A 27,930-nucleotide genomic window follows, 5' to 3' on the forward strand; every position below is an offset into this window, starting at 1 on the left:
TGTGTCTCATCGACTTTATAAGACTTCATTTAAATTAACTAGTGAATACCGCTTTTGCCACAAGCGGGTAGCAATTGGTTTGGAGGTGGTATTTTTCTTTTGACCCGTCTAAGAATAAAATCTGAGTGACTTCCCATGTAATTATTAAAGTCTGTGTTGATAGTCTTCAAATAATCTTCGACATTCTTTTTGTCAACTGGATCGTACACAAACAAAGCATCTCTGAAGCGCTGATAAAATTCTCTATACATACCATGTTTTTGCGACAGTGCACAGTGTAAGAAAACATTTTAACCAAACATAGACATTAATTAAGAGCTTTCAAAGTACGATGGTTACACCATTCGTAAAAACAATTATAAATATCCCCTTCCATTTTTTTTAATAAACTTCAGACATATTTTACTCTCACAAAACTTACTATTACCGAGCCATATTTGCTCTTACTTCCTTTTCTTTTTCTTTCTTTCTTTATTTTTATTCTTTCTTTTTTCTTTTCTTCTTTTTTTATAAAGACTTACTTGAAAACATCTTAATTTATAAGAACCATTCAGTAAATCTCGAGATCCTGTACAGTAAATAACTTTCTTTTGAATAGTAACATACGTACTTTAAACAGTCTCAATAAAAACTCTTCTATTTCTACCTTCTCTTTTGTATAAATATATAAGAAAACATCCTTATCTGGAACCATTCTATATATTTCTGACCTTGTGTGAACACCTTCTATTATTTTCTATAATCAGAAACAGTACACACTTTACTCCGTCAAACAAAATCATTTACTTTTATTAAAATTCGTTAAGAAACATCCTTAATCGGAACCATCATAACGTAATTAAGACCCTGTATAGTAAAACAACTCTCTTTTGAAGTACCATTACATACTTAAATCAGTCTTGATAAAAGCTTCTCGTTAACTTAATAACTCATATAATATAATCATTGATTCTTTTACGAACTCTTGATTGTTCCTTTCTCTTTCCCTTAATAACAATACGATAACAAAGGTCTAATCAAAACCTATTAATTGATTTGGTGCTCACTTTAAACTCAATCAACCCACGTCTTTTTTAAACTCTACGGAACATCCATTTTATAATAACAGCCGCGCACGGTTTTGTGAAAATACACACTCAGCTGATATTTTACACATACAAATGTAAAATTACTCAATTGACTGTAAAAACACACAATCAAAAAAAAAAAAATATTAAATCCTTTTTTTTCCTCAATTTGGATACAAGAATATTTACAAGTCATCGTTTATTACCCCCTCTTCAGAAAAAAAAAAAAAAAAAAACGTAAAGGTAGCAACCGACTACAGTTCACGAAGAGAGAAAGCTGGAGGCCAAACAACCTTAAAGATATTCAGTGAATTTGAGTACTGGACAAGACCAACAGCTTAAAGAATGTCGCTTACTGTTATCAGGGCTTACTTTCTGTATTTTTCACCTACAGAGCTTTAAGTCAAAGTTGCAACATTATAACTGTGAAACTTCTGCTTCATACCCCCCAAAACTGCTAAGAAATGTTTAGTGCCGCTACAAATATAGGAGTAGATCGCCCTGTGGCTGTTGCGGGCCTTGCAATAAAGAAGACGAGAAGAATAATTCGCTCTTTAAAATAATGTGATAATGAGATTCATAAACCCGTTTTTTTTTCTGTCTCTGTTCCTCTCTTTCTTTCACTTTCACTTTTTTTCACTTTCGATAAAATAATTCTTAGATTTCAATTCATGTAATACACTACAAGAACATAAGTTATAGGTGGTAAACTTGAATAAATTTACAATGCTAGTGAGTGTACCCATCTTATCTTATTAAGAATTGTTAGGTATATTCACCAAGAAATGTTTAAAACATGATGTATCTAGGGTAATTGTGGTTGCCTATGACGTTTAATACGTCTTTCTGATTTGTATGTTGTATAGATGCTGAGCACTTTACTGTCAATAACTAGGTATTTTAAAAAAATATAAGGCTAATTGTTTTTAGGCGGTTTTTTTATTTTAGGCTATTTTTTTTTTGTTTTAGTCTCTTTTTTTTATTTTAGGCCGTATTTTATCATAGGCTGTTTATTCTAGGTTACTTCTAAGAACTATATGGCTCTTTACCTGTATACATGTAAGTCTGTCAGGCGATTCTGTTGCTTCCTTACCAGGTTATTAGTATGTGAGTACTGTAAATATCTACACGCGAATAATTCCCTATAGCTTTTAGAGATGACGTATAGTATACTTAAAATTGCTTCCAGTTTAAAATCTCAAAATAAATCATTTTTAAACAAAATTTAAACGTCTTTTTAAACCATATTTCCTATGTAAGCACCATATCCATGTGAACAATTAATAAACTAGTGTTGAATATCAAGTGTGTATTTGTAAAAGGGATGCATCTGTGCGAATAATAATGCAATGTACGATTGCTAAAAGGTCCATATACATTCATAAAGAAACAGCGTATAACGGTAAAAAACCACCATTGGATGAGAAAACGCACAACCATTCAATGTGAGTTTTAACAATCATTCATTGTGAATTTACACAAAATGCACCATCATTGATTGCTTAAATCGGCCATTTAAGCAATCAATGATGGTGTGTTTTTGGTGTGTTTTAGCAACATTTTACCATTTGGTGCGCCGCTGTGCTGATGTTATTGGGTTTTGGTAATGATGCTTTCAGAACAACAGCACATATTTTTGCCAAAGAGAAGGATTTTTTTTCTATGACACCTTTATGTTTACAGACTGAACCCAACTCAATCAAAGCTTTGGGGTTTATTTGATACCCTTTTTGTAAGCGAGTAAAATCACCAGTTACATTTTTACCGATTTTCTTGACATTTTCGCACTCCAAAAGGTGTTTCAACTTTTCAGGATAGTCCTCCGCCGTATACTCAAATGTACGAAGCAAATATATTTTGTCTTTGTAACAAATTTGAATAAGAGATACTTCATTCAGAGATGATGGAGTTCTTCTTAATCCGGAATAAAAAGAGCTATTATTTCTGGCTATCCACTCACAGTCAAATCCAATGTTCACATACATGTTTTGTTCTACGTCTTCCAAGATAATTTGACATGCATTGTTGATATCTTCCAAATTGGAGCATACAGATATACTCATTGTACCCGGTGTGTGTCGTGATCGAGGCTATATACTTAATATATGACTCTATCTACACTTCTTAAATCTTCCATTTGATAATCCTAAATATAATTGTTATTGGTACTTTATATCAAATACTGATCATTTACTTTATGTACAGGCTTGATCTCATATCATCCTTCATACAAGTATAAGGCATACATTTAAATAATAACATGAATATGAAAACATATGAAGGTTACATCAGCCACGTTCAGGTGCCACAGCTATCTTTAATAAGAACAACATTTTCCCCTGAATGTTGTGCTACAAGACATACACAGTTTAAGAATGAATGTTATTGTTATTGTTATTGACATCTCATTATGGTCTTTCTATATGGGATCATTACATCCGAGTATTATCTGGATAAATCTACCCACAACCGTCATCAGCCCATCTGTGATCAATGTCTGAAATAATGTGTATATAAAGACCCCCTTTTATTTGTTTAATAAAGCTTTAGTTTATTTTTGCAGTTTGATAATTTCACTTTGTTAAATTTTACATTTTTTCTTAATTCGCTATTATCACTCTCGAATTTCTCACACCACATGGAAAGGAAAATAAAAATCCTGGAATTTGAGATGTAAATTGACTGAAAACATGACGATTTCGTCTCAAGTCCGATGGTAGAGAAAAGAGAAAAAAAAAGAGTACGGAAGAAGAGGACAGAAAACGAAGCAGAGGTACATGGAGTGTTACGAATAAGAGCAAATGTAAGATTCCAAGGAAGGGCCATACTTGATAAGTGTGGTTCAGTGGTAGTCTATCATTTTAATACACCAAGTAAATTATATTTTTGAGACATGTTTTATTTAATTGATGTCATGTTATGTTGATAAAAGGGGTAGAGTTGTAAAGGGAATGATGATAAATTGGAAAAGAACCTGTTTGAATGATAAAAGACTAAAAATAAGACAAATTTAAGATGATGTCAGTTTGATAAGAAAACAAGATAAACGAGTGATGACGGGATGGAATGTAGTCAAGATAAAGTCTTGTTAAAGGGGGTGATGTGGTCATGCGATGAAATGATATATCATGAAAAAATGAAAGAAGATAAACTGGATTTCATTCGACGTGAGAAAAAAAGACATGATACATGTTTGGCTGCTATTATTAGATAAATGATTACAAAAAGATATAAAATAAGATTTTTCTTTTACGAAATGGTTTATTATTTTTTTCCCAACTATTATCTTATTAATACACTAAATGGTCCCTACTATTCGAAGACAATTTTTAGAATACTTGCAAAACGAGGTTAATGACATTGCTCAAGACTTATTTGACTTGCTGGAGGAAGGTGGAGTTCGCTTTGTGTCTGAGAACAATCTAACTTTCTTTGGACATATGGTTCATGGGCATTTGAATTTGGCCAATCGTGCTATTGACATTGTTCCCTTGTTGTGTCGAGACGAAGGAGGTGAGCCTGTCTTGCCCCGTTTGTGTAGGAACCTGTGGAGGAACATCAAGGAACTCGACGTAATCAACGTGTTGAGGAGGTTATGACGCGCCGACTAATCCGACATGACACGGAGCGATATTTGACGAGGTTGACTGAACGCTCCAACATCATCAGCAACATGATTCGTGGAAATGGGCCTGGCGATCAGTTCATTGATATGATGCGATCCAGAAACATTGGGCAATACACGACTTCGTTGATAAACATATATTTTGTTCTGAACGATAACACTAGCAATACTCGCGTGTTAAAAAATATTTTTTGTATGATGATGCGCGTGATGTATAACGAGTTTACGCGAAGATTGGTTCAAGGAGGGCTTGCCGCCAGACGATTGATGTTCCAAAATGGCATTCCAGAACTATCATTTACGGCGAATTTGAACCGCGGTGACCGCGTAGAACGTGTCCATGAAGAGGTAGGAATGGCTGGTGTTGTGATCGAGCTTATATACAGATATAACTCTATCATCAATTCTTTCTTTCTTATTTGATAACCTTTCTATAAATCATTATTGCATTACTCTTTAAATCAAATACATGCTATTACACTCTATTTACTACGCATTGATTACTCATCAACATATAGAAAACAATAGTCATACATTTATTCCAGATAATACAATCCAATGATATGATCGCTCGTCAATAACAAGATTCTCGAAGGTACCATGAGATGCTCGATCTTTAATTGACAATACGCCTATTGTATATTTGACAGGTTTCACTTGAATGATTGATATTTAGCCAGCCCTGAATATGTATATAAAGAACCCAATTTATTGTATAATAAAGACTTGAGCTTATTTTTGCAGTTTGATAATTTTACTTCGTCAAATTTCTTTATTTTTATTCTTAATTCGTTGCTTTATCTCTCGAATTTCTCAGTCGGATCATTTATCCTTTCTGTTAATTAATTTGATCCAGAGATCAAAAGACAAAACTACTGAATTATGCCTCTTGAAATAAATTTTTACTGTGATATGCAAACATTTTTTTAAAATATTTAAAACCTGGATTACGCGAGATCACTACCATTCTGTTAGAATAGTTCTTGTGGACTCTCTGTAACTCTACTTTAATTGTGTCTGAATTCTATACGGCCCTGGCACAACACTTGGGACTCATTGATTCGCAATCTTTCTCTGATAGCTGTTGTGGTAAATTAGAACAACTGTTACAACAATATATTATGCTGCAATAAAAAATAGCATAAACGTCGAGTTCATTTAGAGATAAAAACCACTCCGGCCGACTTTTAGCGTTTATACGTCGACCGTTCAACCCGACGGCCGAAATTTAAGAGATGACCGGTCATTCCGCCGGTCAAAAATTAAAAGACGACCGGTCAACCCGCCGGTAGACAATTAAAAGACGACCATACAATTTTTGGGGTATCTATTTTATAATGAAATAATTATGCCTCCGATTTTTTTTTAAAAAAAAGAACAATCTATTTCCTGGATGAAATAATCCTGTATTGAATATCCGGATCTATTATCTTCTTTATTTGAATATTCTTGAAATAAAAATAGATCTCGATGTTATTATTTACATACCAAATGTTATACAGATGACAAAACAAAGGTTTGAATTTACAGTTCGACAATTCGTAAGAATCTAACGTGCTACATAGCTTCCATCGACCAAATTTTGAATTTGTTTTCAATTGTTGTTTCGGAATTGCAATCGTGGTCATGTGTCTTTTTTTTTTCACCAGACGCACCGTCCCCCTCGACGGTAGGCAAAACAAAAATGAAATGAAGCATTCGAAGTCTACTTATAATATAAATATATATATATAAATACTAATTTTTTAAAATATTTGCGCAAAGCGCGGAGGAAATTTGTTCAAGTTCACAAAAAAAAGTCCATCAAGAATGGAAGAAAATTTAGTAGGATAATAATTGACGAAATAAACAAAAATTAAACATCTTAATAATCCATACAGTCATTATATAAATTTTTGATGTTGTATCTGGACTCAAATTGCGTTTTGACTTAACAAACTAAAGTATTAAACACTCTTTTTCAGTTGTCATTCTTCAAAATTGGGGTGTAAAAGGCTTATTTTTTTAGTTTTATTTTTCTATCTAGTTTATATTGTATTTGAGTAAAACACAGTGTATCTGTTACCACCAACGAACACATGTTCTCTTCAATTACAATACTAGTTTAAGTGAACACACTACTGGTATTCTATCCTCACGTTTTATGTACACTCTAGCCCGGACAAAAAGTACCATATAACAAAGGGAAAATATTGGATTTTCAAAAAAATAAACAAGAGAGAGATACATATAGAAGATCTTCTCCTTTTAACAAAACTTTTTTCTCTTTCAGGTTTTAATTCTTTCTTAATTGTAATGTAATCTTTATTTATTTTTTTAGAAACATATTTCTTATACTGCCATTATATACTGTAACATGGATGAGGCATCTCTCCCGACAAAAGAACGGATAATCGCAATGAAATTGTCAATTACTGGCATCGGTTGGAAGCAGTCATCTTTGACAAAACAACACGGTTTTGTTGGAGTTTTTACACTACGCCAAAGTATGCATATTGTTTTTCGAAGTATATATTCCTCAATAAATTCCAAGCAGATCCTCCATGTGGCCTTAAAGAACGTATCCATAAAATATGTTTTACTGAAGTATGGCTTTTTTTAGTAGAATAGACAAGGGGAAATACTCGTGCAGAATAAGTTATAAAGTATCGCAATTATACTAGCCGCTATTTACCAAGCTATTTGAATTTCAGAAACTATCAAACTTTCAGACTAAAGTATCAACAGCAGTTATCTCTGATGGAAAGAGAAACGTAAAACAGTCGTATATCAATAACATCAGCACGATATTTGGTCAACATCTTAGACGAGCAATGAATGTAATACTGAAAGTCAAGCAAAGAAAGACTGAATAGACGCAAGATCTACTAGAACAAGGCGTCTACCCCAAAATTATAGAGGATCTTATTTTCGAAGACGTAATTCAGACCGCAAAAAATTTCAAAATGGTCATCACCACACATCCTACAAACATGGCTTTACTGCCACAAAATTCACAGGTAGAAATATATGCATACAACCCGTTAAGACCAATTGTGGAGTCGTATGTTAATGTCCTATTTGGGTATGATTCACGTAAGAAGAATTAAACAAATAGTTTAAATAAATAAACTATAAGAATAAAACAAACTTTGATGTTGCATACCTGTCGTATTTGGGTACGATTCACTTAAGAATAATTAAGCAAATCGTTTAAATAAATAAACCATAAAATTAAACCAACCTTTGATGTTGCATATCAGCATACGCTTGTATACTGCTATACAACTTCTCCTACTTCGAGTACATACTTCTATCTCAAAGATTGCATGGTAGGCCTAAATACGATATACGAATGACAGTTGGATACAAAATGCTATACGACTGAGTTACGATATCACCGATCGAGAAGAGAAACTTCTTAGATCAATCAAGAATTATAAGAAAGAGAAACTTAATATTGATAGTTCTCTCAATGGATTAGCTACCCAGAGAGAGAATAGAACAGCTATTAATATAAATGGTTCATTTACTTATATATTGATATAATTATACTGCTGATAAAGAGTATAAAGAAATAGTGTATGAATTAATGGATACCTAGCTTCTACAACCAAATATACAAATATCGATAAGACATTTTATATTTGGGATCGTAATTTATTCATTACAAAGATAATGAATAAATGATCAACTGTTATGTTCTATTGCCAATTACACTTGACAAACAAGTATGCATCTTTTACAGTAACAGTTGCATGATCTGATATCTAAGTGTCTCGTAATACTAAAGATTTATTAGAATACTCATGCTCCCGATCCACTGATATGGGACAACGTTAACTGGAAACAATTCTAACGAGTAGTATTCATTTAACCCTAGGCGGGAAACAAAGTATGGATCTATTCCAAAACCAGAAAGGTTGACTCATCATTAAACCTCAGGAGAGTTGTGAATTATAAAAAGGATCAATTATTTCATAACAGCAGAGTTCTTTTTAGTCTATTTTTACCTCTAATAAAAATATACTATTATATCATTACTTTTCTATTATAATATTTTTTCAAATACCACACTCAGCTTTAGCAACCCATTTGTTATGGTTAACCAGTAATCATTTTCAATATAGGCTGTGTCGTTCTCCACATTTAAACCTTTTTTTTTATCTTACTGTATCGTATGCCTCCCATAACACTTGTTTAAAAATACGATCAACTGGTTGCGTTTTGATATTTGGAACTTGCTTGTTTAGCTCTTGGAAAAGCTCCACAGGCAGCACTGGTCTCTGAAGATCTATTTTAGCATACCAAATTACATTGTGTAATTCAGGACAAAAATTAAACCAGATTTTAAGTATCAATGTTATTAAATAATGAAAAGTTATTATGTTATCTTAAGACTGGTGAAACAGTGGATTGTCTTATACTTTTTAATAATATTTTCCAGGATTCCCAAATATCACCAACACCATTTTCGTCATCTTTTTCGCCACTATTGTTGGGATTGTCCTGAGCTACACCTTCATCTTCTTGGTTTTCTACTCTATTGCTCTCGAACAATTGCGTACCCGTACTCGTTGCCTCTTCCTACTTCGACTTACACCTTCATCGACAATTTCTTCGGCCATCTGTCGTCGTAATTGGTACAATACAGGCATTTTAGGTTAATTCCTTTTTTTAATTGCAAACTAATAGAATAACGTAACATACCTTCGGTTTTTCATAGTTAATAGAGGTTGAAGCAATTGTAGCAGAGTTCTTCCAATAGTTATCAATAGCTGCCTTTCTTTTTACAGACTAAACAAATATTTTTATTAGCTTTTCTCTAGGATTTTCTTTGTGCCTATTCTTACTTTCAAAGCACCCTCCATTTGACGCAGCATTGTATCTGCAATTGTACCGAGAATAACATAAGCTTGCGTTATTTTGATATCTTCTGCGAGAGTTTTATTTCCGTCCCGAGCGGTAATTGTAGGATTCTTCTGTACAAGCTGCATGAGATAAGCATTTGGGTTCAAGTTCTGAGGCTCTTCTGCCATAAAAAACTCTACAGAGAAAAAATAAGCGTGTAAATCATCAAAATAACCAACACACGTACCAGGGAAAAAGAGTTATTCGTAAGCCTCATAATGTAACGTATCTGTAAAATGATTTGGCTTTTGAGTATTCTTGGCAAGAGTGTTGGGAGTAGACATTTAACATACAGTTGGAATCCAGTTTCTGGTACAAAAAAAAGGGTATGTGAATGTATTAGCTCCGAACCTTACCTTTCAAAACCGATGACATAGGCGTTTATCAACTTTATTTCGGTTCCGAAGTAGGTCTCCGTCTATACTTTGTCATGCTCTTTACTTCGAACTGACAAATAGTTCATGTGTCGTCCAAAGACACCTATTGTGATTATTATGTTAGTCATTTCCTCATAATAAAATAATAAAGATACATATACCCCTTAACTAATCGTAAACTTCCTGAGAGGAATAACACCATCTGATTTTCTTTCAAAATCCTTGATTTTATCCATCTTCTGTTCGTTGTTCGTGAATTACAATACAGGAGAAGGGGCGAACATACTCCAATGTCGGATTGCATTATCTATGTGTTTAAGGAATTTAGCAAGTATGTAATAAGTCTTTGAATTTCATTTACTATGTATGTGAATAAAATGAACTTTCAAGTTCTTAAAACTATGAAAGCGAGTGTAAATATATTTTCTGGCGATAGTACGAAGCATTATTAATGAACCAAACATCGCTTTGTAGTGGTCAGAGCTAGTTCTTCCTTTGTTGTTTTCATCAAATGATGAAGATCCTTCAGATAACAATACTTCGGTTTAAATGCTATTCAATAAAATTGTTCCATTTGCATTGTATCTTAGACTTTTATCCGTAATGCCTTGGTGTTGTAGTTGAACTGTCATGGCTTTCCGTTCTACTTCACTTGCATTGAAGGTTACATCAAATACCAAGATCCTTGAAATATTTGTTACATGCTTGGAATAGAAGATTAAAAACATAATATCGAAAGTTACTTTCGGAAGAAAATATGGTTTCTGACGAACAATCAAAAAGGGTACATTTACAAAAATGGTAATTGTTTTTTGGATATAATGAAAACTTAAATTGTGATACAACTTACAATATTTGTAAGATGCATGTCATTAAATCGCGCTTGACAATCAAATAAACTGTACTACGGCAATTTCGAAACATCTCAACTTTATTAAGCCGTTCTTTTTGATTACCCTTGTTATCATTTTGAATATAAGTTGTGTTGTTCTCCTCATTTAAATATTTTTTTTTGGCTTACTGTACCGTAAGCCTCCAATAACAATTTCTAAAAATACGATCAACTTGTTGCATTTTGATATTTGGAACTTGATTGTTCAGTTCTTGGAAACGCTCTACAGGCAGCACTGATCTACGAAGATCTTCTTTAGCACACCAAATTACATTGTGTAATTCAGGACTAAAAAAGAAACCGGATTTTAAGTATTAATATTATTAAATAATGAAAAGTTATTATGTTACCTTAATCCTGGTAAAACAGTGGATTCTCTTATACTTTTTAATAAAAATTTCCATGATTTCCAAATATCACCAACATCATTTTCGTCATCTTCTTCGCTACTATTGTTGGGAATGTCCTGAGCTTCACCTTCATCTTCTTGCCTTTCTACTCTATTGGTCTCAAACAATTGCGTACCCCGTACTCGTGGCTTCTTCCTACTTCCACTTAGACCTTCATCGACAGTTTCTTCGGCCATCTGTCGTCGTAATTGGTACAATACAGGCATTTTAGGTTAATGTTTTTGTAATAGTGAACTAATAGAATAATGTAACATACCTTCAATTTTTCGTAGTTAATAGAGGTTGAAGCAATAGTAGCAGAGTTTCTCCAGAAGCTATTAATAGCTGCTTCTCCTTTTACAGACTAAACAAATTTTTTTATTAGCTTTTCTCAACGATTTTTCTTTGCGCCTATCCTTACATTCAAAGCACCTTCCATTTGACGCAGCATCGTATCTGCAATTGTACCGAGAATAACATAAGATTGCGTTATTTCGATATCTTCTGCGGGAGCTTTATTTCCGTTCCGAGCGGTAATTGTAGGATTCTTCTGTACAAGCTGCATGAGATAAGCATTTGGGTTCCAGTTACGATGCTCTTCTGTCATAAAAAACTCTACAGAGAAAACATGAGCGTGTAAATCATCATGAAAACTAAGACACGTACATGGGGAAAAGGGTTATTCGTAAGCCTCAGAATAGAATGTATCTGTAAAATGAGTTGGCTTTTGGGAATTCATGGCAAAAGTGTTGGGAGTAGACATTTAACATACAGTTGGAATCCAGTTTCTGGTACAAAAAAGGGGTATGTGAATGTATTAGCTCTGACCCTTACCTTTCAAAACCGATAACGTAGGCGTTTATCAACTTTATTTCGGTTTCGAAGTAGGTCTCCGTCAATACTTTGTCATGCTCTTTACTTGGAGCTGACAAATAGTTCATGTTTCGTCCAAAGACACCTATTGTGATTGTCATGTTAGTCATTTCCTGATAATAGCAGAATAAAGATACATATTCCCCTAAACTAATCGCAAACTTCGTGAGAGAAATAACACCTTCAGATTTTCTTTCAAAATCCTTGATTATTTTCATCTTTTATTCGTTGTTTATGAAATACAGTACAGGAAAAAGGGCGAACATACTCCAATGTCGGATTGCATGATCTATGTGTTTAAGGAATTTAGCAAGTATATAATAAGTCTTTCAATTTTATTTACTATGGGTGTGAATAAAATAAACTTTGAAGTTTTTAAATCAATTACAGTGTATCTATTTTATAATGAACAATTTATGTTAAAACGGACATTTTCAGAACTAAAAAGTCGGATTTTTACACTGGTGATTCTCAAATTTTTTGACAGAGAAATCTAATTTATCGCTGAAAGATGTTTAACCGGGATAAATCCGATGAATGTTTATGAATTGTTGCACTTTAAAACACCTTCCGGACATCTTTGGGTCTCCCCATTGTAAATGGCAAATTTTATTTTGTCATCTGTAAAAAAGTTTGTGTAAAGAGAAAAAAATCGGGCTATATTAGTTTAGGAAGAACTCTCTCTTAAAGAATGTAATAGAGTGAGAAATTCGAGAGTGATAATAGCGAATTAAGAAAAAATGTAAAATTTAACAAAGTGAAATTATCAAACTGCAAAAATTAACTAAGGCTTTATTAAACAAATAAAAGGGGTCTTTATATATACTTTATTTCAGACATTAATCACCGATGGGCTGATGACGGTTGTGGGTAGATTTATCCAGATAATACTCGGATGCATAGATCCCAAATAGAAAGGCCATAATGAGATGTCAACAACAATTACAGCCGCAGACTCGGTAGTGGAATTCCGCGACAAGTTGCGGAAAGACGCAACATGGTGGATAAAATTGTCATGATCGTGTCACGTAGATGCATTAATTTTGGTAATTCTTTGTCAGCACCTTGTCATCTACGTGTCAGCCATCAATCATCGAATATTAACATATAAAAATAATAGGAATTAGAAATTGTAAAAAACAGTCACAAAGTTACGAATTTTTTGAGGGGGTGCGGGGGGTTTGGGGGGGAACCCCTCCCCCCAAGAATACGGCCCATATTATTTAGCATTAAATTGTTACCTTCTGAAAAACAATATTCCTTTTTTTTTTAAAGCGCTGTGTTTTTAAAGCATGATTTTTTTATGGCGTAATATTTCTGTGCCGAGATACAAAATTAGAGGATGGTAAAACCACTCCTCCCAAGAACACGACCCATAATATTTAACATTAGACTAAAAAAAAAGATCATATATAAAAACTGATTGTTTGGAGAAAGTCATAATATAAAAAGTGACTTTTACGGAAAAAATCATTGCAAATAAAATTGTTACTATGGGGTTTTCGGGGTGGAGGTTATCCTCCGGCCCAGTATAACAACCAATAGTATTAAGCATTATATTATCGAGTTTAGAGAAACAGTATATGAACACTTTTTCACAAACAATATGTCATTATTCGAGAACAACTGGAAAATTGATTGTTTTAGGTCGATGAAGGGGTCGCCTTTGAAATTAATTTTTTGGATTATCATGTCTTTCATTATGAAACAAAAACACTGCGCATAGAAAGTTAATCAGATAAATAAACAATTAATACTTTTTGCGCAGATCAACTTTCCTGCCTTGGTCTAGGGATATCGTCTTTTCCCAGGTATTTATACATATATTGAGAAATATCAAAGTTTACTCCAGTATCAAACTAATAATAGGCAGCGTAGCTTAAGTTATAATGGTGCATGGGCTTCATGGTTAATTAATATATGTCAAGTTTGTTATTTCAAAAACAGGTCTTCGGCAGCACGAGGCTTTTTCAAAGCGCAGCTTACCGAACCATAGTGCAGGTCAAAAATTTACCGCAGCGCAGCGAAGGTCAAATTATTACCGAAACGGAGGTTTGGTTTGAAAAAGCCTCGTTTTTTTTAAAAAATAATTAAATTGCAAGTTACAAAACCGATACACACACACACGTGTAAGGCCATTATTCATATACTTGTGTACTGTTACGAGTACAGTGCATCTATGTTATAATGAACCATTTTTGGCTCCGCTTTCCAAAAAATAGATAAACGCTATCTCCTCAATGAATTTAACATGCACCGCAAATTGTTTTTCCGGTCGAAGTATAATTTGGACCGCGAAAAAATTAGACCAGCGGTCGCGGTAATTATTTTGTACCTCGACCAGCGGTCGCGGTAATTAATTTGTACCTGAACTAGCGGTCGCGGTAATTAATTTGTACCTGAACTAGCGGTCGCGGTTCATGTACGCATGAAAACCGACCGCTACTTCCAGTTTCTAACGAATGAAAACATCATAACCTTATTATTTAACGAGATGGTATTGGAGGATATTCTTTAAATGTATACTAAACTAGGGCTATTGACTCTTGCAATATTAAATGGGTTTTACAAAAAATAACATTGGAAATAATAGAATATGAGGTGCAAAAATAATGTTTATATTGGTTTTTATTTTATAACGAAATAATTTATGAATGGTTTATACACGTATAAAAACTACGAAACGCCTGTTTAAATGGATACTGTGTAGTGTAAGGATAACAACAAACAGATACCATACATAATATAGTGTTGGTTGTCCTGGTTGCATACGGAGACTACCAGCACCCTGAAACTTTTTACCGGTCTAAACATATTTTGGACCGATACCGCCGGTATCGGTGCAATTTTTAGAAATTACAGATACCGGCGGTCTTTTTTGAAGATTGCACCGATACCGATTTTTAAAATATAAATGAAAATCACTGCAAAATCGAGTTTTGTAGTTTAATAAACATATATTACGATACCTATATAACTTATATGATTAAAAGAAAATTTATTAAGTTAATACGGTGACCGCAACAGGGGGTCAAAAAGTGTATCTTGTTCTTTACGCGTTTGGTGTTACACGATTAGGCTTTTTTTGTATCGTGCTTTCAATTGACTTACGCTTTTTTTTTTTTTTTTTTTTTTTTTTTTTCACTTCTTCGCTGGTTTTAACGGACGAATAACTATCAAAACATATTCACTACTTAAATGTCTCTATGACAAAGTATTGACATTTTTTTGTCACATATATATTACAAATAAAATGTTTATAGTATTAAAAGCCATGTGCTTTATGTCCAAATTTTTGCCACTCAATAAATAGCCGCAACACTTTTTATTGAAATCACCCTCCGTCTTAGAATTTTCTTTCTAGTTTCCCCATTTTTTCCATCTTGTAAAGAGACAAGTTATAGGAAACAAAAGAGTGGTCAAAGGGTCATTGAAAGTATCTATCAAACGCACTGGAAGAGTACTCTATGTTTGTGTGTACCGTTCCTGTACGTAATATCTATTGAGTTTAAAAAATCATTATTTATAAATCTAATATTTTTTTTTCTTTCTTATTTTCCTTTTTTCTGTTTTCTTTTTGACAAATGACCATGAAATAGTATGTATAATAATTGATACCATAATTTAACATAAAATTAACCTTTTACAGTTATGTAACTCTGTTTGATGTAGTTTATGAATAATAAATATTGTGTTTGCGTTCATGGTAGATGAACTACATTCTTTTCGAGGTAAGATTTATCGCTATAGTCACCTTCATTCCTGTTATTAATATCAATATATGTCTATAGATTTACTGTACGTTTACTGCTTGTAAATTTAGACCCGGACGACCTGTTTCTTTATTAAGGTATGATGTGTTTTTTTATCTTTTTTATACTCGTTATTAACGTTAGTTCTTATTATAGGTAAGTACCGCCCAGACGCGTTTGTCTATAACAGTTGTAACTACTAGCTCAATAAGTTGGTATGGGCGGATTAGTTTCGTCTTTCATCTGTAAAACCAATCTCTGCGTTTATTTATTCAAACATTTGTGGCTCTTTTTTTCTTTTTCTTTTTTTTTTCAATAAAATGTCTTTTTTTTATTCAATATATGATGTCTAAACTTTTGGGTTTACAAGGGTAGCAACTCGTGAACTGAATACGTAAACTGTATTATTATCCAATAGAATTATTTGCCAAAACCATCGCTTGTAATCATCAGTATCGGTCCAAAAATGCGACCGATTTCTTACAAAATCTGTCCAAAAATGCGACCGATTTTTGGACCGTTACCGCCGGTCTAACTTTTTCATTTTTTTCAAAAAATTGGACCGATAAAAAGTTTCACAGTGCAGATGCAGAAGTGATAACAAGCTAGATATATGACTTACCTTTGATAAAGCTAGATTGAACTAAGAAAGATACAGTTAGAAAATATAAGCAAGGCTTTCAATTTTTTTAATACTCACATTGTAGTTGACAATCACATGAAGTACCTTTTGCTGAGCTGTAAACAACTATAAAATAGAGTTAAAATATATAAACACGGTTTTCAGTATTTTAAAAAAGGCTTACTCGCTTTAGGTGACAATCATCTATTTAGAGTGGACAGCAACCATGTACGCGAAAGAATGCAGTGGTAAGTTAAGCCATAAAAGCCAGTACGATATATAACAATATATCTAATAGCTTTTCAGTTAGTTATATGAGGATGTGATGTTTTGAGGTACTTACTATAATTTTTGAAAAAAAAAGTTTTTAGAAAAAGAAAGAAAAGAAAAAAAAAAAAAAAAAAAAAAAAAACGAGTTTATTTAAAGAAAAAAAATTAAAACCCAATGCGGATTAAGGCTTAGTTTTGCTACGAGAGCGTCCTTCTATTATCAACTCATCCCTTGCCCGTTTGGTTGCTGCCTTTTTTGCGGCCCTTTTTTCAGCTCTTTGGTCAATCTTTGAAGACGAAGTAGATGGCTCAGGGGGTGGAGGTAAAGAAGCAGGTGACAAGCAGACAGATGCAGACAGGCGAGGAGATGGAGAGGGAGAGGGGCGGGGAGATGGAGAGGGAGAGGGGTGGGGAGATTGGACAGAATCCGTACCAGGCACAGAGAAACTCTCATTCTGCGATGGGGCAGGTTGGTCTTGCTCATCTTGACCCCCTTCCAAATATACTGGTGTGAAATCATGCTCCAGATATGTATCCGATTCAGCGGAACGAGAAATAGTGGTATTCGTGTTGAGCGCAGCCATGGGGGAACGAGGAATGGTATTCATGTTGAGCGCAGCCATGGGGCCTGACATGGATCCAGAAGATTCGACACTTGCTACGGGGTTTGGGCGCTGATGAAAGATTGTAGTTAGTAACATCACACGTTTATGACCATTAATATTACGTACCAGTTTCTTGGTATTACCCAACAAAGAAATGATCATATTACGAGCAATCCAATTATTCATGGCCAAATGCAGAGGCAAAAAGGGATTTTCTGCGGCGAGGTCAGACATTCTACCGGACCCTGATGGCACCCCAGGATTGCTGCTATTGTTATTCCAATAATACACAATTCTCTCCAACATATACACCATAATAATATGCCAATCTTTTTTCTTGTAATCAGTCCAGCAAGATCCATTCACCCGGTACTTGTCCTTGCAATATACCCCAAGAAACATGTTTGCTATATGAAACGTATTGCTGTAAGCCTGGGTAGCCATTGCTTCATACATCGGGTTTTCTTTGACGGTTTCATCGTCAGCTCCGTAAACGAGAGTCTTGAAGTAGTCCTTAGTTACTTTTTTGACATGTTCAACGTTGTATGCCTTTGGATCAGGTATAGTTCTCATGCCTAGGGAATTCAAATTGTTGTGATTTCCGAGGGCTATGTCGTTCGTCTGATAATACTGAATGGCCTTTGAGATACAGTTTTTGATCATACGCTGTTCTGCTTTGTGTTCTATTAAATCAATCATTTATGATTAGTGAATGAACAATAAGGCTTCATTTTATAAATCTCACCTTCTTCACTTCGACAAGAGCTTGAACCCAGCGCCGACTTGCTGCTAATCCTTTTACGTTTTGTTACCGTATTTCCGGGCTCTTCAGAAGCTACAGCTGTCTTCACCAAGTCAGGGATTATGCTAATAGATTTGTTAACAATATCGATCATTGCTTTCATAGAATAAACCATTCTCTTCATAGACTCGACCATTGATTTCGTTGCATTTCATTGGATTGATTGGAAGGATAATTGGAATTCATTGTTCAGGACTAAAAATAAGATGCAGAAAAAAAAATGAAATACCAAAAAAAATTAACCTTAAATATATGCATTTTCGGTCATGTACCTTTTTTTGTTTTTGTATGAGCCTTTCGGTCTTATGCTCCTTTTTGGGAAAGTATAAGAAATACCAATCATCACTCTTCATTACGTCATGGAATATCGCTCCATCAAACCGAAATAAAAATATTCTTTTACACGAAAGTACATTTTACTTGTGATTTGGTTTTTGACAAGGACATACGATCTAATAAGGCAAACATCTGTGAAAGATATTGAGTAGTGAGCGATTAAAAAAGGTATAAATCCAAAAAAAATGCTTGATACTTCCTTTAAAATCATCCATTTTATCTTCATACTTTAAACAATGACAAACCCAAATTCGGCTCAGAAAGCTAAACTAAGTCGTGCCTCTCAAAAAGGTTTAACTAGACGTCTTTTGAAAAGCATCCCTAAGTTCACTAGTCCTGCTACTACTTGTGATATTCCCATTCTTCCTGCTACCACTGCTGACACCGTTGCCACTCTCCTTCTTCCAAATACTACCGTTACTGCCTCTGAAGACTATGATGTAGACATGTCCGAATTTTGCGATTTTGACGTGGCCGGTATCGATCCAAACAAAATGAACATGCTGACTGAAAAAGAGATAGCCGAACAAGAAGAAGAGCATGTTCGATATATTGATGGTGAGATTTCGGACATAGAGAGCGAAGATGACACGGACAGCGAAGAGTTCCAAAGAGCACGAGAATGCCAGCTTGAAGAAGTTGACGATGTAGATGAGGTTATGGAAGGTAAACTGTTTTTGATATTTGATGATTTCATACCTTAACTAATGATCACAAAATTATAGATGTCCGTGTAAGTAGCGACAGTCAAGATGATTCAAACATCAGAAATGTTTTTATACCAGATTATCCATTTGACCAAGATGAGCTTGATACTTTACAATTCAACTATCTCTGTATCAGTAATAATATGACAGTCCAGTCTTCAAGAAAAATAAAAATGTTTATCGAAATGATTATTAACCGAAACAAAACTCGTAAGTTACAATTGTTCATACAGCCAAAGTTCATCTACTTACCATTTTTTTTCCAAGCTCATTCTCGTAAAAAAAAGATACTTCTTCTTAAGGAGTGCATTGCTTTGATTAAAAAGAAAATACCCAATTCATTTGTCCGCACCCATGAAATCTGCTCGGGTAAAGGTTGTTATCTTTTTGATCCTGTTATTGATGCTGATAAGCTTGCTTGTCCCCACTGCGCTGCTTCCAGACGGTCCGGTTCTGTAGTCAAAATGGTTGACATTGGTGATCAAATAAGCCATATGCTCGCGTGCGACGAATTCCGTAAAGAAGTAGAGCAATACCGGGAAGTCATCGATGCTAGAACAGATGATGACCCCTACACAGATTTCTTCTCTGGTTCCGCATATCAAGAGCTCCTGGCGAAAGGTCTGTTTGCTGGTAAGCATGAAATCGGAATAGTTCTCTGTGTAGATGGTTTTACTTCTCGTGTCTCCAACCAAAGTATGGTAATGGTCCATGTCATCATTCCTAGTATAGATCCATCAATCAGGTAAAATATAATCTTTTTATATAAACTTAAAAATCAGTATTAATTTCTTATTTTTACAACCAATTTAGATACACAGATGATTATACCTTCCAAATAGCAATTCTTTTTGGTGATACCAAGACCGACTTTGATTCGTACTTACGCCCAATTATTCAAAGTCTTGATCGCTTGAGCCAACAGCCCATCGTTATCAAACGTAATGGTGTCTTTGTTGCTAAATCGCATGTTTATAACCTTGGTGTCATTGCAGATGGCATCGAGATCAACCAACGGTTGTTAAAGTTTGCTGGCCATACAAGTTGGTATAGGTGTCGATTTTGCCTTAGTAACTAAAACAACTTGATTAAATAACACTTTCAAATTCTAACCCTCCTCCTTAGTAAAAGGTGGCCACCCCGTCGAGGAAAAAAAGTCCGGGATGTATTTTTTCGAAAGAGGTGCTCCTATTCGTACAAGGGAGTCTTTGACTGAAGAAATAGTAAGTGCTAGGACAGAGCTTCATTTCAATATAATATTAAATACCTCTTCCTATTATAGCCTGCTGGAACGGAAAGATACGGCATCAAGGAACCCACGCCTTTCGGACAGCTGAGTACCTTCCTCTCTATTGACTTTTTCATGTGTGATGAGCTTCACATGTTCTCAAACGTTAGCAAGCTTTGCTTCGATCTCTTTTCCCCAAGATACAATGGTCGTTACAAGTTTGTTGATAAAGAGGCATGCTACCCCTTTGCTCTCACTACGGAAAACATTCTCAATGTCAAAAGATCGATGGATGAATCTCGTTGCACAATCCCCTCCAAATTTAATGGCTCATTCAAAGGTGTACTTTCGGAAAACGCTCGGTCCATGTACCGTTCTGTGGACTGGATAGCTTGGTTGGTCTACGTTGTTCCGACAATAATTGCTCCTCTGTTTCTTGCTAAAGAAACCAGGATTGCGGTTGTTTCTCTTGCTCGTGGAATAAAAATCAGTCTGCTGTCGTGATCGAGGCTATATACTTAATATATGACTCTATCTACACTTCTTAAATCTTCCATTTGATAATCCTAAATATAATTCTTATTGGTACTTTATATTAAATACTGATCATTTACTTTATGTACAGGCTTGATCTCATATCATCCTTCATACAAGTATAAGGCATACATTTAAATAATAACATGAATATGAAAACATATGAAGGTTACATCAGCCACGTTCAGGTGCCACAGCTATCTTTAATAAGAACAACATTTTCCCCTGAATGTTGTGCTACAAGACATACACAGTTTAAGAATGAATGTTATTGTTATTGTTATTGACATCTCATTATGGTCTTTCTATATGGGATCATTACATCCGAGTATTATCTGGCTAAATCTACCCACAACCGTCATCAGCCCATCTGTGATCAATGTCTGAAATAATGTGTATATAAAGACCCCCTTTTATTTGTTTAATAAAGCCTTAGTTTATTTTTGCAGTTTGATAATTTCACTTTGTTAAATTTTACATTTTATTCTTAATTCGCTATTATCACTCTCGAATTTCTCATCTGCAATGGTCGATCTCGTCTGCTGAGGTTCAAGAAATTGATGGGTACTTAATTTATTGATTTACGAGCAACTATATAATATTCAAATTACCTAACTGTTATTTTCTATTTAGGTCCTTCGAAACATGGTTCAAGTATCTTGACACCTGTCTTGCCAATGATACGATTTCCAGGACTGTTTTCAGGCCAACCCTCATCAGCTTCACCACATACCCTACATGATCCGAAGAATGGGGTAAGCTACTAATTACTTAATCCTTATTCGATCATATACTAACCAACTTCTATAGTCCATTGCGGTGTTATTCTGCTAAGTCCCTTGAACGGTCGATTGGTACATACAAAAAACGTATCCGGTCTTCTCTTCATCCTGGTATTAATGCTGGCAACATTATGGAAACCAAGGAAATATTTAAATTCTTCAATGCATCCGGTATTTTTGACTTCTCTGCGTTAACGGCATCCCCTGACAGCAACGAGAAGAACTTCGAGCAGCATCCTCAAGATGCCACCTATCCTCAACTCTGGTCCCCTTTTGATGATTCTTTTACTAAGGTTGGTGTGCTCTTGCAGGGTTCTTCGGATGTCCTCATTTGTGGTCTGTATCGCACAATCCCTTGGTGTCGTGCGTTGATGGGTTGTATGACAAGGCTGACTGGCATGAGGCAACGAGTTGTATTGACGTTTCATCAACAACAACACCTTCGAATTTCGACAAGGTTATTCCATGAAAATCAAGTCTACATTTCGGAGTTGTACAAGAAGAAGAATAGGTCATGCTCTCGTGGTGGTGAATTCGTCATGTTCGAAGCGATACATAAGAACAATTAAGTATATGTTTTTGCTATCGCCGTATTGCATTTATTGACACTCTTCAAATTTAGTCTATTCGTGCCAGTTAAAAACTGGTTCGTTTGTAAGATTCTGTTCTTTTTCCGTTTCCAATTCTTCGCCAATGAACCAGGGTCCCATTATGTGTATGGTGAATTGGCAAAAACACATGGCGTGTCTCCTATCTCAAAGTCTATCCCACGGATTCAGCTCTTTGGTGATAGCGAGCAAAAATTCGTTGTATTTGACGCCAGGGATATTGTATCTTCTGTTGGATTGCTAAATTCCTCAGACAATTCAGCATACAAGTATGTCATCAAAACTGGTGATGCGTTTGCGAAAGACATGTCAAGTTCTGCCGGAAAGATTGGGACTCTGGAGTAAAGAGCTATTTTTTTTTTCTTTTTTTTTTTTGAATGTAGTAAAGGCTTTTCAACATCCGAAAAAAAAATTATCGCTTCATTGTGTCACACAAAATAACAGTATTTTCTTCAAACATCATCTTTGCCATCACCAAGGAACATATTTATCATTTTTTTTTCATAACACAACTTCCAATATAACATATTATCTTTATATAACAATTTTTTACAATTTTTATGTCATTTGCGTTTTTTTGATTTTGCGGTCCAAGTCTAAATGTTACTTGGACCTCTGGTAGAGGTAATTAGCTAAAATTGGACCGCAACCTCCGGTCCCGGTCTAAATTGTAAATTTACCACGACTAAGTTTTACGGTGATTGAAAGGTTGGAAATATTGATTTGAAGTTGTTTGGAGACAGCCTATGAAGTCGCAGCCGGAGGCTCAATGTCATCAACCTTGAAAAAGGGTAAAAAAGTTTAAACCTTTTTTATGTAATAAGTGGAATTACTTGTAATTTAGAATATATATATTAAAGTATACTCTTAAGATGCGTGACCCTTTTTAAAAATAATTTATGTATTGAAAGGCTTGAACTATTGATCTGAAGCTGTTTAGAGCCGGCCTATAAAATCGCAGCCGGAGGCCCAATATTACTTCTGTGGTATTTGACAAAATATTACATAGAAAAGTAATGAGATAAAAGTATATTTTTATTAGGGGTAAAAATAGACTAAAAGAACTCTGCTGCTATGAAATAATTGATCCTTTTTATATTGCACAACTCTCCTGAGTTTTAATGATGAGTCAACCTTTCTGGTTTTGGAATAGATCTATACTTTGTTTCCCGCCTTGGGTTAAATGGATACTACTCATTAGAATTGTTTCCAGATAACGTTGTCCCATATCAGTGGATCGGGAGCATGAGTATGCTAATAAATCTTTAGTATTACGAGACACTTATTTATCAGATCATGCAACGGTTACTGTAAAAGATGCATACTTGTTTGTCAAGTGTAATTGGCAATAGAACATAATAGTTGATCATTTATTCATTATCTTTGTAATGAATAAATTACGATCCCAAATATAAAATGTCTTATCGATATTTGTATATTTGGTTGTAGAAGCTAGGTATCCATTAATTCATACACTATTTCTTTATACTCTTTATCAGCAGTATAATTATATCAATATATAAGTAAATGAACCATTTATATTAATAGCTGTTCTATTCTCTCTCTGGGTAGCTAATCCATTGAGAGAACTATTAATATTAAGTTTCTCTTTCTTATAATTCTTGATTGATCTGAGAAGTTTCTCTTCTCGATCGGTGATATCGTAACTCAGTGGTATAGCATTCTGTATCCAACTGTCATTCGTATATCGTATTTAGGCCAATCATGCAATCTTTTATATAGAAGTATGTACTCGAAGTAGGAGAAGTTGTATAGCAGTATACAGGCGTATGCTGATATGCAACATCAAGGTTGTTTTAATTTCATAGTTTATTTATTTAAACGATTTGCTTAATTATTCTTAAGTGAATCGTACCCAAATACGACAACTTCCACTGAAAAATTTTCTTCAAAAGAAAAAAAAAATCCCCCCACATAAAAAAAATCTGGCTATGAATAAATTTCCTTTTATATTACTTGTACTAGTCGGAGATGAATGCTCAAAAATGTCACAAAACACGTTAGGAACTACTGAAAAGCAGATGCACTCTAAGCAAAGCTTTGTAACCTTGGTATTCTTGACTCTCAAAGCCATCTTGAAGGCACCATTGGCACATCGACTTGCCTGTTGGTCTTGAATGCATGTTCACCAGGTTTAGTAAGTCTTGCAGTCTTAAATTATCATTGCGATTAATGATACGTTCTAAAATTAAACGTGTATTAATAAATGAACATGCGTATTATATGATTTAATTTTACCTGCTTCTGGTAATTTCGGCTCACCAGGAGGACCCTCGATCTTTTCTTGGCTGCTGTTCAGTTGATCCGATACTTGGTCTTCTTTGTATTCAATTTCCTCTCCTTCATCGTCAACGTCTTCACCTTCGTTGATGGGAGCCCAATATTCCTCACCGTCGAAAATCTCATCATCATTATCGCCAGCCTCATCGTCATCATTGCCAGCCTCATCATCAGACTTTCCTTCTTGATTATCAGACTCATCGTCTTCGGCATTAGCGTGCTGCTCGGGGAGTGTTGGATCAGGTCTCTTTGGGAGATCAATCGCATTTTCATTTAAAATAGCCGTACCATTTTCATCAACCTCAAGAAATCGCGGAGCCATTTCGTTAAGCCTTTGGAATTTTTCTTTTGTCAGACGTACGGTTACCACCCTTCTTGCTTGCTTATATAATCTATTGTGTTTTAAAAGATCTTTTTTCTCTTCGTCTGTCCAATCGTCTCTGGACGCAGACCCGTACTTTTTAATCAACTCCTTGATAAAGTCAGCTCTTGCATTAAAAAGATTTGTCACCTTTTCATCGCCATCGATACCATCACGTATCTCTTCAACTGTTAATTTGTAACGACTGATATCCTTAATATGGAACATTGCAGGTCTTAAAAGTGGATCAACGGTATGGCCTTGAGCTGCTTCACCTGTGGTTACAAGAGTAGTCATATCAAGACGTTCAAATCTACCGGCATACGATTTTTTTAAAGTATAGGATGCAGGAGTATGACCCATCAATGTTGAGGCGGTACCGTTGGAGAGATTGTCATTAATAATTTGCGCAAAATTTCTTCTGAAGGAATACAATGTACCGCTAACTAAAGAAGAAAAAGTTTTTTTTTGTTAGTAAAATAACGGTTATGTAAAATATGTTTATAAGCTTACTGTTGAGACTAGAATTGGCTATTCTTCGGGATGTGGTGTGCTCGGCACTGTCACTCGTCCATGGGGAGACCTCTTCACTACTGTTTACATGAAAATGTTAGTCAGTTTAAGTTATAGATAAATAGTCCCAGTATACTTACAACAAACTGTTTATAAAAACAGGCTCCTCTAACCTATCCTCTTTGAGTTCAAGTAAAGCCAAATTACCCTGGTACCACTCTTCAGGAGAGTTAGGGATAGGAATATTTCTCCTGAATGCCAATGCGCAAATAAAAAGAGCAAAATCTCCATTACGTTCGTAATCAACGCCATCAATGACAGCCGAAGTGAAGGTTTTTTTGAATGTTCGATTGCTTTCAGAAAAGTACCTGCCTCGACCTTTAAGATGCGGCAATTGAATAACCACGTTGATCTTGTAGCCACGGTCATCTCTTCCTTGTGTCCAGATCTGTACATGCTAAAAAACAAGAGATGGTTCAATAAAAAATGATTATATTGTTTTTTATATGTTGTAAATTTCCTGTTACCTTCCACTGCATATAGTTTGCATCTTTATGCTTGACAGATTTAGATAGACTTGAAGGTCTTCCACCAGAATAAAGAACGATCAAAAAAAAAGATTATCACTTGAAATTCGAAAGTGATGTTACCGGAGATTGAGGCTTCCTTCAAGCAATTGTTGATGATGATTAACACTTCTGGCAAACCAAAGATGGCCTGTGGCTTTTCTTTTCTCCCGAAATATCCAATTTTAGAAAGTTGGTAAATGTACTGATGTACAACAAAGGCGAGGTTAGGTTCAAGTTCTAGGCTGGGATTATTAACTTTGGCCTGCATTACAGAATAAAAATTTGTTAGATTCTTCCAGCAACAATTATCATGGATGACTTACGAGACCAACTAAATGTGTGATTTCTCTAAACATTGTACCAAGCTGAATCTTGTCTTCAACTCGACCTATTCCGGTAATAGAGCGATAAATAACATAATTCTTTAACACATCTGTAAAAACCATGATTAGTTGTATGTTGTTTTAAGCAATAAATAATGCTATTACCAATATTGAATGAAAATCTAGTGAATGGTTCCAAAGGGGGTTCTGGAGGTACTTGTTCACTTCTTTCGGCATTTTTATCTTCAACAAATTGTCTATAGAGTGCATCCGGAGTTCAATAGTATAATTTTTTTTAAGCAGGCAGGTACTTTCCAATCAATCCAACCTTTTTTTTTCATTATTAAATTTTTTTTTGCTCACTATTATACGTTTTAAATGATAATTAAAAGAGTTCCACACAATGTTTTTGTGAGAAAACCAAGACAAATCCCCATTTTTACAAAGTGATTTTAGGTGAGGGGGCTTCAACTTGTCACATACAGCCAAAATTTGAACCAATTTATTTATTTTAGCCAATAGGATTGCTCCGGATATTTAATTCACCGTTTCTGACATTTAAACTAAAGCATCTGCCGCCAAAAATCTAATTACCGCCAGCTGACATACTTAAGCTGGCAAGAACTGGTGCGATGTACTTAGATGATTAAGTTTACAAACAAATTTAGACTTGTAATTAATATTCTCTTTGCCCAAAATTAATAAAAAAATGCCGTTATTCATTTCAGGTTTTTAAAGAAAGAAAAAATTGTTAAAACGCAACGATCTCTTATCGGATGTTCTTATTGACGGACAAAGGCTTTAGAATGTTCACTAGCATTTTTGTACTGATTATAATTCTTTGAAATTTAAGAATCTTGTAGCTTATTATGTTTTTATGCTGTAATATTAAGCGCGTTATACTAAAGTAAGCAGAAGGCAAATGTCCTTTCTTGGAAACATTTATGACACTGATCATCAAATCTAAAAGAATTGAATCACTGCGTTACATAATCTGATTAAATTTTTATGCTGAAGAAACTCTTCAAAATGTTCCCCGTGATTTTGATACTAATTAGAATCTTTTTAAAATTGATATATACATTAAAAATATTATTTTGAATCTGTTCTTGCCACCGCCAACAAAAAAAAAGTACATAAAGAATGAGAAATATGTCTTTCAATATTCCATAGCTTAAAAGACCAACTGTAACATAGGTCACTCCAATCCGAAGGCTGATATAAATAATTTTTTTTTAAAATGCTCCTCGTCATTTTGATACTAAGTAGAATCCTTGTTAATTGAAGATGTAGCTTATAATATATGTTTTAAATTTGTATTAGTCAACGCCAGTTGCAAGAAATATCCAAACAAGGTGCAAACTCCTTTTTAAGTGTCAATAACTGTCCCCCAAAATCTTTTATATTTTAAACGCAGCAAGGTTTAGCTGCTGTATGGGAAAAATCTTTGAAGTACTTGCCATCATTTTTGTATTAAGTATATTCTCTTTTAATTAAAAGAGTT

The 27,930-nt window shown here is 34.5% G+C and overlaps 6 protein-coding genes across 6 annotated transcripts; all 6 read right to left on the reverse strand.

Moving 5' to 3' along the window:
• Positions 1-3,143: 3,143 nt before the first annotated feature.
• On the reverse strand, positions 3,144-3,893 carry EV154DRAFT_551797 (uncharacterized protein; the record flags this gene model as incomplete). Its single annotated transcript, XM_051605006.1, has 2 exons — positions 3,144-3,564; positions 3,660-3,893. 2 exons carry the CDS (start codon positions 3,891-3,893, stop codon positions 3,487-3,489), a joined length of 312 nt encoding a protein of 103 aa, XP_051457551.1. The 3' UTR covers positions 3,144-3,486.
• A 4,941-nt stretch (positions 3,894-8,834) lies between these two features.
• Positions 8,835-9,957, reverse strand: EV154DRAFT_481536 (uncharacterized protein; the record flags this gene model as incomplete). Its single annotated transcript, XM_051598393.1, has 6 exons — positions 8,835-8,965; positions 9,099-9,258; positions 9,382-9,468; positions 9,525-9,716; positions 9,770-9,891; positions 9,939-9,957. The coding sequence occupies 6 exons, from the start codon at positions 9,955-9,957 to the stop codon at positions 8,835-8,837; spliced, it is 711 nt and encodes a 236-aa protein (XP_051457552.1).
• A 259-nt stretch (positions 9,958-10,216) lies between these two features.
• EV154DRAFT_420881 (uncharacterized protein) lies at positions 10,217-10,501 on the reverse strand (the record flags this gene model as incomplete). The annotated part of the gene is made up of 2 exons (XM_051595975.1): positions 10,217-10,266; positions 10,321-10,501. Coding segments are annotated over 2 exons (231 nt in total), but the record flags the coding sequence as incomplete, so codon positions are not given.
• Positions 10,502-11,254: 753 nt separating this feature from the next.
• On the reverse strand, positions 11,255-12,173 carry EV154DRAFT_588833 (uncharacterized protein; the record flags this gene model as incomplete). Its single annotated transcript, XM_051606838.1, has 3 exons — positions 11,662-12,173; positions 11,497-11,604; positions 11,255-11,437 (listed from the first exon to the last, which is right to left on the reverse strand). Coding segments are annotated over exons 1-3 (477 nt in total), but the record flags the coding sequence as incomplete, so codon positions are not given.
• Positions 12,174-16,914: 4,741 nt separating this feature from the next.
• Positions 16,915-18,300, reverse strand: EV154DRAFT_588837 (uncharacterized protein; the record flags this gene model as incomplete). The annotated part of the gene is made up of 2 exons (XM_051606839.1): positions 16,915-18,045; positions 18,108-18,300. The coding sequence occupies 2 exons, from the start codon at positions 18,298-18,300 to the stop codon at positions 16,940-16,942; spliced, it is 1,299 nt and encodes a 432-aa protein (XP_051457555.1). The 3' UTR covers positions 16,915-16,939.
• Positions 18,301-22,526: 4,226 nt separating this feature from the next.
• Positions 22,527-26,549, reverse strand: EV154DRAFT_481540 (uncharacterized protein; the record flags this gene model as incomplete). Its single annotated transcript, XM_051598394.1, has 7 exons — positions 22,527-22,708; positions 24,428-24,562; positions 24,619-25,467; positions 25,535-25,614; positions 25,675-25,991; positions 26,162-26,365; positions 26,427-26,549. The coding sequence occupies 7 exons, from the start codon at positions 26,547-26,549 to the stop codon at positions 22,527-22,529; spliced, it is 1,890 nt and encodes a 629-aa protein (XP_051457556.1).
• Positions 26,550-27,930: the final 1,381 nt, after the last annotated feature.

This window comes from Mucor mucedo (genome assembly GCF_025094135.1).
Source record: "Mucor mucedo strain NRRL 3635 chromosome Unknown EV154scaffold_46, whole genome shotgun sequence".
NCBI classification, from domain to species: domain Eukaryota; kingdom Fungi; phylum Mucoromycota; class Mucoromycetes; order Mucorales; family Mucoraceae; genus Mucor; species Mucor mucedo.